We start from the raw sequence: 13,466 nt of genomic DNA, 5'->3' as shown, positions 1-13,466 counted from the left end.
TGAAGGCACACGGTATTCCATTCACAAGATCGATTCATATTCATTTTCAGGCCACGCAGAGTGTGCAACGAATGGCCTTGATGATCGAAGCGAATTGTTTGATGCACACTAGATCGCACGCAAGCGTCAGCAAAAAAGTCAAGTTAGAGTGGTCACGCGGCGGCCAGCAATGGTGCCAGGATTGTGCTGGTTTAAAACTCAAGCACCAGAAGCCAATCGTCGTCGACGCTACCACCCGACGGAGGCGTGAAGTCCACGTGGGTGCCGTTGCCGCCCTCCGGGACGCTCACCGTCGAGTTCGCCGAGTACTGACCATCACGAGGAGAGAACCAGGTGGCACTGCCCGTGCGAGCACCCGACCCGTTGTCGAGCTGGAGGCTAAACGAATCACCGTGGCCGGTGTAGACGTAGTAGCGGTCACGAGACTTGGAGGCGAGGACGGAAATGTAGCGCGTGCCTTCGTAGGTGTTGACGGACTTGCCGGTGTGGTCACTGGGACTTGCAAGGAGCTCCCGAGCAGGCTCGAGGGATTCGAGGAAGGTGGTAGTGAGGTTCTGGAGCGGCTTGGTGACGTACTGAATCTGGGTGGCCCCCTCAAAGAAGATGTCGCGGCGCCATGAACCAGAAGTGTTCTGGTTGATCTGGGCGGGGTAGTAGTCGCTGTCGCGCAGCAGGTCGGAGCGAGGCTCATACATTTGCCACACACTGTTGGCACCATAGGTGAAACCGGTTGCACCACCGTAGACGCCGTGGTACAGACCGGTGCGCACCTCGGAGGCATTACAGATTGGTTTTGACAAGGTGAAGCTGTAATGGGCACCCTCGTAGTGGTTTTCCAGGTCGAGGACGGGGCCCGTGAACTTGTCACGCATCCCGGCAATCAGCTCGTAATTTTTGTTGCTTCCCAACCATTGATCGGCGTGAAGGAGTAGTCTGGGTCGACGACGGCATGGCCGGACTGCACCGCATCAATTGACACGCGGTCATCTTCGTTTTCAAGCATGTTGTGGCCGTAAGCCTCGGGGTGATCTCAGGTTTGACAATCCAAGCTGCAGACGGGTGATACAGCACAACAGATTCGTAGCCTTGCGAGCTCTCAGACTCCTTTAAGCCGGCACGCATGCTCGCCCACACGGATGACGTATCCTCGATTGGTGCTAGCAATGATGGCAGGTCCTGGTTGGGGTTTTCAGCGTACGCAGCCTGAACCTCCGACACGTTCCGTGACCACAGGACGTTGGAGTCACCACCAAGAACCTTTGGCAGACCAGGATACCGTTCACCGATGAACTTGCCCCACTCGTTTGCGTTCGACTCGTTGAAGATGGGCGTCGTGCTGTGCCAACCGCCATTCACGTACATGCCCCACGTCGGGACCAGAGCCATGAGGATGCCGTAGCTCGCGGCCAGGTCCACCGTCCAGTCCACCAGTTCAAAGTAAGCCTCGTTCGGGTTGGTTGGGTCCGAGTTGTTGAACGGCAGGTCCCCGTAGAAGTTAGCGCGGGTGGTGCCATCAAGTTCTGAGACCAGCACGGTTTGGACGACGTTGTAGCCCTGTTCAGCGCGGGTTTTGAGGTAGAAGTCGATGGAGGTTTTGTTGAGGCGGTGGATGAGTTCCCAGGCCGTGTCGGCCTGCCAGAAGAAGGGTGCTTTGGAGGCCGTGCGGGTGAGGTATCGTCCGTATCGCGGTGCAGTGATGGCGAGGTCATGCCACGAGGGATCTGCCGCGGAGGCGAGTCCGGCCAACGAGAGGAGCCCGGCGACAGCAGCTTGGATTTTCATGGATTACGGCTCAGGATGGCTTGGTGGAATCGAAGTGAGTTGAGAAATGGTCATAATTGGAAGTCGGCATGCAGAGCTAGCCTGGTCGGCCTGTCGCTATGTGTACTTCGATTACGAGCGTTGAAGCACAAGCTCACCGGAAGTGCTATAAGTGCCACGGTGAAAGTAGTCACCGCTCGCAAACATCGGTGACCGCGCGATGAATAAAGTGTGCTGCATGGTGCGTGCAGGTGCATGTTCAACATGATGGTACGAAGTTGGTAACGCGAAACCTGAAACCTCAACTTCGCACGGGAGCTCAAATCTGATTATTCGGGATCGTAACGTTTCTTCCTGACTACCGAGATTTCTCGACGATTTCGACATCCGTCTGAAGATGTGTTTTTACAAACAATAATGGTTACAGTTCACAGCAACACATCGCTTTACAACCTTGCCAGGGAAGTATCACGTGTACTTGGAAGTAGGACATTGTGTCCCAGCCTAGCCTATTGTCCAGAGCAATTGCGGGTACAGTGGCCGTATCACTACGTTTTTGCTACGATCAAATACTCTAAAACGTCAGCACCAGCATCCAGTCGTGGTCAATTCCGCCAGTTGAAGGAGGAGTGAAATCCACACGGGTGCCGTTGCCGGTCTCCGGGACGCTCACCGTCGAGTTCGCCGAGTACTGACCATCACGAGGAGAGAACCAGGTGGCACTGCCCGTGCGAGCACCCGACCCGTTGTCGAGCTGGAGGCTAAACGAATCACCGTGGCCGGTGTAGACGTAGTAGCGGTCACGAGACTTGGAGGCGAGGACGGAAATGTAGCGCGTGCCTTCGTAGGTGTTGACGGACTTGCCGGTGTGGTCACTGGGACTAGCAAGGAGCTCCCGAGCAGGCTCGAGGGATTCGAGGAAGGTGGTAGTGAGGTTCTGGAGCGGCTTGGTGACGTACTGAATCTGGGTGGCCCCCTCAAAGAAGATGTCGCGGCGCCATGAACCAGAAGTGTTCTGGTTGATCTGGGCGGGTAGTAGTCGCTGTCGCGCAGCAGGTCGGAGCGAGGCTCATACATTTGCCACACACTGTTGGCACCATAGGTGAAACCGGTTGCACCACCGTAGACGCCGTGGTACAGACCGGTGCGCACCTCGGAGGCATTACAGATTGGTTTTGACAAGGTGAAGCTGTAATGGGCACCCTCGTAGTGGTTTTCCAGGTCGAGGACGGGGCCCGTGAACTTGTCACGCATCCCGGCAATCAGCTCGTAATTTTTGTTGCTTCCCAACCATTGATCGGCGTGAAGGAGTAGTCTGGGTCGACGACGGCATGGCCGGACTGCACCGCATCAATTGACACGCGGTCATCTTCGTTTTCAAGCATGTTGTGGCCGTAAGCCTCGGGGGTGATCTCAGGTTTGACAATCCAAGCTGCAGACGGGTGATACAGCACAACAGATTCGTAGCCTTGCGAGCTCTCAGACTCCTTTAAGCCGGCACGCATGCTCGCCCACACGGATGACGTATCCTCGATTGGTGCTAGCAATGATGGCAGGTCCTGGTTGGGGTTTTCAGCGTACGCAGCCTGAACCTCCGACACGTTCCGTGACCACAGGACGTTGGAGTCACCACCAAGAACCTTTGGCAGACCAGGATACCGTTCACCGATGAACTTGCCCCACTCGTTTGCGTTCGACTCGTTGAAGATGGGCGTCGTGCTGTGCCAACCGCCATTCACGTACATGCCCCACGTCGGGACCAGAGCCATGAGGATGCCGTAGCTCGCGGCCAGGTCCACCGTCCAGTCCACCAGTTCAAAAGTAAGCCTCGTTCGGGTTGGTTGGGTCCGAGTTGTTGAACGGCAGGTCCCCGTAGAAGTTAGCGCGGGTGGTGCCATCAAGTTCTGAGACCAGCACGGTTTGGACGACGTTGTAGCCCTGTTCAGCGCGGGTTTTGAGGTAGAAGTCGATGGAGGTTTTGTTGAGGCGGTGGATGAGTTCCCAGGCCGTGTCGGCCTGCCAGAAGAAGGGTGCTTTGGAGGCCGTGCGGGTGAGGTATCGTCCGTATCGCGGTGCAGTGATGGCGAGGTCATGCCACGAGGGATCTGCCGCGGAGGCGAGTCCGGCCAACGAGAGGAGCCCGGCGACAGCAGCTTGGATTTTCATGGATTACGGCTCAGGATGGCTTGGTGGAATCGAAGTGAGTTGAGAAATGGTCATAATTGGAAGTCGGCATGCAGAGCTAGCCTGGTCGGCCTGTCGCTATGTGTACTTCGATTACGAGCGTTGAAGCACAAGCTCACCGGAAGTGCTATAAGTGCCACGGTGAAAGTAGTCACCGCTCGCAAACATCGGTGACCGCGCGATGAATAAAGTGTGCTGCATGGTGCGTGCAGGTGCATGTTCAACATGATGGTACGAAGTTGGTAACGCGAAACCTGAAACCTCAACTTCGCACGGGAGCTCAAATCTGATTATTCGGGATCGTAACGTTTCTTCCTGACTACCGAGATTTCTCGACGATTTCGACATCCGTCTGAAGATGTGTTTTACAAACAATAATGGTTACAGTTCACAGCAACACATCGCTTTACAACCTTGCCAGGGAAGTATCACGTGTACTTGGAAGTAGGACATTGTGTCCCAGCCTAGCCTATTGTCCAGAGCAATTGCGGGTACAGTGGCCGTATCACTACGTTTTTGCTACGATCAAATACTCTAAAACGTCAGCACCAGCATCCAGTCGTGGTCAATTCCGCCAGTTGAAGGAGGAGTGAAATCCACACGGGTGCCGTTGCCGGTCTCCGGGACGCTCACCGTCGAGTTCGCCGAGTACTGACCATCACGAGGAGAGAACCAGGTGGCACTGCCCGTGCGAGCACCCGACCCGTTGTCGAGCTGGAGGCTAAACGAATCACCGTGGCCGGTGTAGACGTAGTAGCGGTCACGAGACTTGGAGGCGAGGACGGAAATGTAGCGCGTGCCTTCGTAGGTGTTGACGGACTTGCCGGTGTGGTCACTGGGACTAGCAAGGAGCTCCCGAGCAGGCTCGAGGGATTCGAGGAAGGTGGTAGTGAGGTTCTGGAGCGGCTTGGTGACGTACTGAATCTGGGTGGCCCCCTCAAAGAAGATGTCGCGGCGCCATGAACCAGAAGTGTTCTGGTTGATCTGGGCGGGGTAGTAGTCGCTGTCGCGCAGCAGGTCGGAGCGAGGCTCATACATTTGCCACACACTGTTGGCACCATAGGTGAAACCGGTTGCACCACCGTAGACGCCGTGGTACAGACCGGTGCGCACCTCGGAGGCATTACAGATTGGTTTTGACAAGGTGAAGCTGTAATGGGCACCCTCGTAGTGGTTTTCCAGGTCGAGGACGGGGCCCGTGAACTTGTCACGCATCCCGGCAATCAGCTCGTAATTTTTGTTGCTTCCCAACCATTGATCGGCGTGAAGGAGTAGTCTGGGTCGACGACGGCATGGCCGGACTGCACCGCATCAATTGACACGCGGTCATCTTCGTTTTCAAGCATGTTGTGGCCGTAAGCCTCGGGGGTGATCTCAGGTTTGACAATCCAAGCTGCAGACGGGTGATACAGCACAACAGATTCGTAGCCTTGCGAGCTCTCAGACTCCTTTAAGCCGGCACGCATGCTCGCCCACACGGATGACGTATCCTCGATTGGTGCTAGCAATGATGGCAGGTCCTGGTTGGGGTTTTCAGCGTACGCAGCCTGAACCTCCGACACGTTCCGTGACCACAGGACGTTGGAGTCACCACCAAGAACCTTTGGCAGACCAGGATACCGTTCACCGATGAACTTGCCCCACTCGTTTGCGTTCGACTCGTTGAAGATGGGCGTCGTGCTGTGCCAACCGCCATTCACGTACATGCCCCACGTCGGGACCAGAGCCATGAGGATGCCGTAGCTCGCGGCCAGGTCCACCGTCCAGTCCACCAGTTCAAAGTAAGCCTCGTTCGGGTTGGTTGGGTCCGAGTTGTTGAACGGCAGGTCCCCGTAGAAGTTAGCGCGGGTGGTGCCATCAAGTTCTGAGACCAGCACGGTTTGGACGACGTTGTAGCCCTGTTCAGCGCGGGTTTTGAGGTAGAAGTCGATGGAGGTTTTGTTGAGGCGGTGGATGAGTTCCCAGGCCGTGTCGGCCTGCCAGAAGAAGGGTGCTTTGGAGGCCGTGCGGGTGAGGTATCGTCCGTATCGCGGTGCAGTGATGGCGAGGTCATGCCACGAGGGATCTGCCGCGGAGGCGAGTCCGGCCAACGAGAGGAGCCCGGCGACAGCAGCTTGGATTTTCATGGATTACGGCTCAGGATGGCTTGGTGGAATCGAAGTGAGTTGAGAAATGGTCATAATTGGAAGTCGGCATGCAGAGCTAGCCTGGTCGGCCTGTCGCTATGTGTACTTCGATTACGAGCGTTGAAGCACAAGCTCACCGGAAGTGCTATAAGTGCCACGGTGAAAGTAGTCACCGCTCGCAAACATCGGTGACCGCGCGATGAATAAAGTGTGCTGCATGGTGCGTGCAGGTGCATGTTCAACATGATGGTACGAAGTTGGTAACGCGAAACCTGAAACCTCAACTTCGCACGGGAGCTCAAATCTGATTATTCGGGATCGTAACGTTTCTTCCTGACTACCGAGATTTCTCGACGATTTCGACATCCGTCTGAAGATGTGTTTTACAAACAATAATGGTTACAGTTCACAGCAACACATCGCTTTACAACCTTGCCAGGGAAGTATCACGTGTACTTGGAAGTAGGACATTGTGTCCCAGCCTAGCCTATTGTCCAGAGCAATTGCGGGTACAGTGGCCGTATCACTACGTTTTGCTACGATCAAATACTCTAAAACGTCAGCACCAGCATCCAGTCGTGGTCAATTCCGCCAGTTGAAGGAGGAGTGAAATCCACACGGGTGCCGTTGCCGGTCTCCGGGACGCTCACCGTCGAGTTCGCCGAGTACTGACCATCACGAGGAGAGAACCAGGTGGCACTGCCCGTGCGAGCACCCGACCCGTTGTCGAGCTGGAGGCTAAACGAATCACCGTGGCCGGTGTAGACGTAGTAGCGGTCACGAGACTTGGAGGCGAGGACGGAAATGTAGCGCGTGCCTTCGTAGGTGTTGACGGACTTGCCGGTGTGGTCACTGGGACTAGCAAGGAGCTCCCGAGCAGGCTCGAGGGATTCGAGGAAGGTGGTAGTGAGGTTCTGGAGCGGCTTGGTGACGTACTGAATCTGGGTGGCCCCCTCAAAGAAGATGTCGCGGCGCCATGAACCAGAAGTGTTCTGGTTGATCTGGGCGGGTAGTAGTCGCTGTCGCGCAGCAGGTCGGAGCGAGGCTCATACATTTGCCACACACTGTTGGCACCATAGGTGAAACCGGTTGCACCACCGTAGACGCCGTGGTACAGACCGGTGCGCACCTCGGAGGCATTACAGATTGGTTTTGACAAGGTGAAGCTGTAATGGGCACCCTCGTAGTGGTTTTCCAGGTCGAGGACGGGGCCCGTGAACTTGTCACGCATCCCGGCAATCAGCTCGTAATTTTGTTGCTTCCCAACCATTGATCGGCGTGAAGGAGTAGTCTGGGTCGACGACGGCATGGCCGGACTGCACCGCATCAATTGACACGCGGTCATCTTCGTTTTCAAGCATGTTGTGGCCGTAAGCCTCGGGGGTGATCTCAGGTTTGACAATCCAAGCTGCAGACGGGTGATACAGCACAACAGATTCGTAGCCTTGCGAGCTCTCAGACTCCTTTAAGCCGGCACGCATGCTCGCCCACACGGATGACGTATCCTCGATTGGTGCTAGCAATGATGGCAGGTCCTGGTTGGGGTTTTCAGCGTACGCAGCCTGAACCTCCGACACGTTCCGTGACCACAGGACGTTGGAGTCACCACCAAGAACCTTTGGCAGACCAGGATACCGTTCACCGATGAACTTGCCCCACTCGTTTGCGTTCGACTCGTTGAAGATGGGCGTCGTGCTGTGCCAACCGCCATTCACGTACATGCCCCACGTCGGGACCAGAGCCATGAGGATGCCGTAGCTCGCGGCCAGGTCCACCGTCCAGTCCACCAGTTCAAAGTAAGCCTCGTTCGGGTTGGTTGGGTCCGAGTTGTTGAACGGCAGGTCCCCGTAGAAGTTAGCGCGGGTGGTGCCATCAAGTTCTGAGACCAGCACGGTTTGGACGACGTTGTAGCCCTGTTCAGCGCGGGTTTTGAGGTAGAAGTCGATGGAGGTTTTGTTGAGGCGGTGGATGAGTTCCCAGGCCGTGTCGGCCTGCCAGAAGAAGGGTGCTTTGGAGGCCGTGCGGGTGAGGTATCGTCCGTATCGCGGTGCAGTGATGGCGAGGTCATGCCACGAGGGATCTGCCGCGGAGGCGAGTCCGGCCAACGAGAGGAGCCCGGCGACAGCAGCTTGGATTTTCATGGATTACGGCTCAGGATGGCTTGGTGGAATCGAAGTGAGTTGAGAAATGGTCATAATTGGAAGTCGGCATGCAGAGCTAGCCTGGTCGGCCTGTCGCTATGTGTACTTCGATTACGAGCGTTGAAGCACAAGCTCACCGGAAGTGCTATAAGTGCCACGGTGAAAGTAGTCACCGCTCGCAAACATCGGTGACCGCGCGATGAATAAAGTGTGCTGCATGGTGCGTGCAGGTGCATGTTCAACATGATGGTACGAAGTTGGTAACGCGAAACCTGAAACCTCAACTTCGCACGGGAGCTCAAATCTGATTATTCGGGATCGTAACGTTTCTTCCTGACTACCGAGATTTCTCGACGATTTCGACATCCGTCTGAAGATGTGTTTTTACAAACAATAATGGTTACAGTTCACAGCAACACATCGCTTTACAACCTTGCCAGGGAAGTATCACGTGTACTTGGAAGTAGGACATTGTGTCCCAGCCTAGCCTATTGTCCAGAGCAATTGCGGGTACAGTGGCCGTATCACTACGTTTTTGCTACGATCAAATACTCTAAAACGTCAGCACCAGCATCCAGTCGTGGTCAATTCCGCCAGTTGAAGGAGGAGTGAAATCCACACGGGTGCCGTTGCCGGTCTCCGGGACGCTCACCGTCGAGTTCGCCGAGTACTGACCATCACGAGAAGAGAACCAGGTGGCACTGCCCGTGCGAGCACCCGACCCGTTGTCGAGCTGGAGGCTAAACGAATCACCGTGGCCGGTGTAGACGTAGTAGCGGTCACGAGACTTGGAGGCGAGGACGGAAATGTAGCGCGTGCCTTCGTAGGTGTTGACGGACTTGCCGGTGTGGTCACTGGGACTAGCAAGGAGCTCCCGAGCAGGCTCGAGGGATTCGAGGATGGCGGTAGTGAGATTCTGGAGCGGCTTGGTGACGTACTGGATCTGGGTGGCCCCCTCAAAGAAGATGTCGCGGCGCCATGAACCAGAAGTGTTCTGGTTGATCTGGGCGGGGTAGTAGTCGCTGTCGCGCAGCAGGTCGGAGCGAGGCTCATACATTTGCCACACACTGTTGGCACCGTAGGTGAAACCCGTTGCACCACCGTAGACGCCGTGGTAGAGCCCAGTTCGAATATGCGAGGCGTTCCAGATCAGACGTGTGAGATCGAAGCTGTCGTGGGCGCCTTCGTAGTGGTTTTCGAGGTCAAGCACGGGGCCCGTGAACTTGTCACGCATCTCAGCGATGTTCTCGTAGTTTTTGGTCGAGTCCCAACCCGCCACAGGTGTGAACTTCGAAGTTGGGTCCGGTGTGGCGTGACCGGACTGAACAGCATCGACAGACACTCGATCCTCCTCGTCAGGAAGCATGATGTGGCCGTATGGTAGCGGCGTCACTTCAGGCTTGACGATCCAACTATTGGTCGGGTGGTAGAGTACCATGGACTCGTAGCCCACCTCTCGCTCAGAGTCCTTGAGACCGCGGCGCATGCTCGCCCAAACCGAGGACGTGTCTTCGATAGGAGCAAGAAGCGACGGGAGGTCCTGGTCGGGATCCTCGGCATACGCGGCCTGAACCTCAGACATGTTCCACGACCACAAAGCATTGGAGTCACCACCAAGAATCTTCGGCAGGCCTGGGTATCGGTTGCCAATGTACTGACCCCATTCGTACGCGCTCGACTCATTGAAAATGCGTTCGGTACTGTGCCATCCGCCGTTCACGTACATGCCCCAAGTCGGCACCAGAGCAAGCAGAATACCGTAGCCTGCAGCAAGGTCAACCGTCCAGTCGATCAGCTCGAAGTACGCCTCGTTCGGCTTGGACGGGTCCGAGTTGTTGAACGGCAGGTCGCCGTAGAAGTTGGAGCGCGTCGTGCCGTTCAGCTCCGAGATCACGACAGTCTGGACGACGTTGTAGCCCTGTTCGGCGCGAGTCTTGAGATAGAAGTCGATGGACGTCTTGTTCAGACGATGCGTGAGCTCCCAGGCCGTGTCGGCCTGCCAGAAGAAGGGTTCCTCTGAGGCAGTGCGGTAGAGGTATCGTCCGTAGTGCGGCGCGGAGATGGCGAGGTCGTGCCAGGAGTTGTCGATAGCGGTGGCGGAGGTGGTGAGCCCAGCCAGTGATAGTAGACCGGTGAGTGCAGCTTGGGGCTTCATCTTTGGGTGAGGATGAATGCTTTGTGTTGGGATACCTCGCAAAACGAAGAGTGAGATGCATACTCACCAGCAGCATTGTAGGTGTGAGAACCTACAGCTGATGATGGTCACGCACGCTTTCGTGATTGCTCCATGTGGACGCGCTTCACCTCAACGAAGCAGGACCGTTTTCGGTAGTGACACCGCAGGCCATTCCATTCTTCATACACCAAGCAATGGCGACGCTAACGTGGTCAAGAAATATAACGAGCAGGCGAGATTATGTGCCGAATTGTGTAAGTGACATACATGTATTTGTCAAGTGTCGAGACCGGCGCTTCGTGAGCCACATGGGCGCCATTATGATTCTAGCTAGCATTCCAACAGTAGGCATGAAGTGTAAGGAATCTTCGCGTTCCATCATTTTCGCCGCGCGATTGATACCCTCACGCCATTTACATTTTGTACAGACCACTTGCAAACAGCTTTCGCGTGGCAGGCCGGCATCCACTTCAACCACGCGCCTCGAGGTCTGCTTGGGTAGAACCGGACACCGCGGGCGTCCACGCATTGTTGATGACAATTTCGTTCACGACCACCGGCTGGTTGAATGGAGCTTCAAGGACCATGCCTCTTCAAAGATCGGGATCAGCTCAGCATCCGAGTTGAGTCACGCCTTGGTCAGCACAACTGCACCGTCCTTCAGTATGCCTTCAACTTGGCTCTCGTTGCACCAACGTCAACGAAAGCGTTGTGTGGACCGGGGGACAATGCGACCTGATGGCAAGTTTTCGTCGCAGGGAAATGGAGGCCGGTGCCACTGCAAGTGCTGCGTAGCGTAGCGAAATGCAGCTTCCCAATCTCCATCTCATTCTCCGATTTGCTGCGGTCAGCACGCACCCCGATCTCGACTTGCCATTTTCCATTTCGTCTCCCCTCAGCGATGAAGAACCAAGCTGCTGTCGCAGGGCTCCTCTCGTTGGCCGGACTCGCCTCCGCGGCCAATCCCTCATGGCATGACCTCGCCATCACTGCACCGCGATACGGACGATACCTCACCCGCACGGCCTCCAAAGAACCCTTCTTCTGGCAGGCCGACACGGCCTGGGAACTCATCCACCGCCTCAACAAAACCTCCATCGACTTCTACCTCAAAACCCGCGCTGAACAGGGCTACAACGTCGTCCAAACCGTGCTGGTCTCAGAACTTGATGGCACCACCCGCGCTAACTTCTACGGGGACCTGCCGTTCAACAACTCGGACCCAACCAACCCGAACGAGGCTTACTTTGAACTGGTGGACTGGACGGTGGACCTGGCCGCGAGCTACGGCATCCTCATGGCTCTGGTCCCGACGTGGGGCATGTACGTGAACGGCGGCTGGCACAGCACGACACCCATCTTCAACGAGTCGAACGCAAACGAGTGGGGCAAGTTCATCGGTGAACGGTATCCTGGTCTGCCAAAGATTCTTGGCGGCGACTCCAACGTCCTGTGGTCCTGGAACATGTCGGAGGTTCAGGCTGCATACGCTGAAGACCCGGACCAAGACCTGCCGTCGTTGATGGCACCAATCGAGGATACGTCGTCCGTGTGGGCGAGCATGCGTGCCGGCTTAAAGGAGTCTGAGAGCTCGCAAGGCTACGAATCTGTTGTGCTGTATCACCCGGCGGGTGGCTGGATTGTCAAGCCCGAGGTGACGCCTCTCGCCTATGGCCACAACATGCTGCAGGACGAAGAGGACCGCGTATCAATTGATGGCGTGCAGTCCGGTCACGCCACACCGGACCCGACGTCCAAGTTCACACCTGCGGTTGGCTGGGACTCGACCAAAAACTACGAGAACATCGCTGAGATGCGTGACAAGTTCACGGGCCCCGTGCTGGACCTCGAAAACCACTACGAAGGCGCCCACGACAGCTTCAGCTTGACGCGCCCGATCTGGAACTCATCGGAGGTGCGCACCGGTCTGTACCACGGCGTCTACGGCGGTGCTGCCGGCTTCACCTACGGTGCCAACAGTGTGTGGCAAATGTATGAACCTCGCTCCGACCTGGTTAGCGACGCCGTCTACTACGACCCGCAGATCAACCAGAACGCGACGGGCTCATGGCGTCGCGATATCTTCTTCGAGGGAGCCTCCCAGATCCAGTACGTCACGAAGCCGCTCCAGAATCTCACTACCGCAATCCTTGAAACCCTCGAGCCTGCTCGTGAGCTCCTTGCAAGTCCCAGTGACCACACCGGCAAGTCCGTCAACACCTACGAAGGCACGCGCTACATTTCCGTCCTCGCCTCCAAGTCTCGTGACCGCTACTACGTCTACACCGGCCACGGTGATTCGTTTAGCCTCCAGCTTGACAACGGATCGGGCGCTCGCTCGGGCAGTGCCACCTGGTTCTCCCCTCGTGATGGTCAGTACTCGGCCAACTCGACGGTGAGTGTCCCGGAGAGCGGTAACGGCACCCGCGTGGACTTCACTCCTCCGTCGGGAGGCAGCGTCGACGACGACTGGCTTCTGGTGCTTGAGTTGTAAGCACTCGATACCATCCAGCACAGCTCTGGCTGACATCATCTTTGTAAATACGTGGGCAGTGTGTATCAAACTTTAACTTCGACATTAAGGCCATCGCGGCCGAATATGAGTTGAGTTTTGTGTCTTCATCGTAGTCGGTGTTTCTTTCTCGGTGCAGTCATTGCTACACAAACCGCGCAACGTTGCATCATGTCTGGCATTGCCGCGAATAACGCTCAGAAGGTTCAAGGCACACTGTCGACTTTATTGGAAAATAAAACAAGTTTCTTGTTATGTGCCTTACGCAAAACTGAAAAAAAAACTCGCAAAATGGTTTCACTCAGGGTGTCACCCTTTCTCAACGCTACTCAGAGGCGGTGCGGTACAGGTATTGGGAATTTTCAAGCGGAGAGTGAAAATTTACACTGGCCACGGATTTGAGCAAGTTTACTCACAGAGGGGCTTCGAGTAAATCGTTGAACAACGTTCAGCGAGACATCGCGACATTTAGCTAGGCAGGTCCAGTACGTCACCAAGCCGCTGCGCAGTCTTTTACTGCCACTCTGGAATCTCTCGAGACTGCGAGCTGTTTTCGAGCCCTAGTG

At 56.0% G+C, this 13,466-nt stretch overlaps 1 protein-coding gene across 1 annotated transcript; it reads left to right on the top strand.

The window, feature by feature from the left end:
• Positions 1-11,289: 11,289 nt before the first annotated feature.
• On the top strand, positions 11,290-12,882 carry IUM83_14515 (uncharacterized protein; the record flags this gene model as incomplete). The annotated part of the gene is made up of 1 exon (XM_067939269.1): positions 11,290-12,882. One exon carries the CDS (start codon positions 11,290-11,292, stop codon positions 12,880-12,882), a length of 1,593 nt encoding a protein of 530 aa, XP_067793543.1.
• Positions 12,883-13,466: the final 584 nt, after the last annotated feature.

Source organism: Phytophthora cinnamomi, assembly GCF_018691715.1.
Source record: "Phytophthora cinnamomi strain GKB4 chromosome Unknown Contig28, whole genome shotgun sequence".
NCBI lineage: Eukaryota > Oomycota > Peronosporomycetes > Peronosporales > Peronosporaceae > Phytophthora > Phytophthora cinnamomi.
The sequence above is the reverse complement of the archived record's forward strand: the minus strand, read 5'-3'. Positions and strand labels throughout refer to the sequence as shown.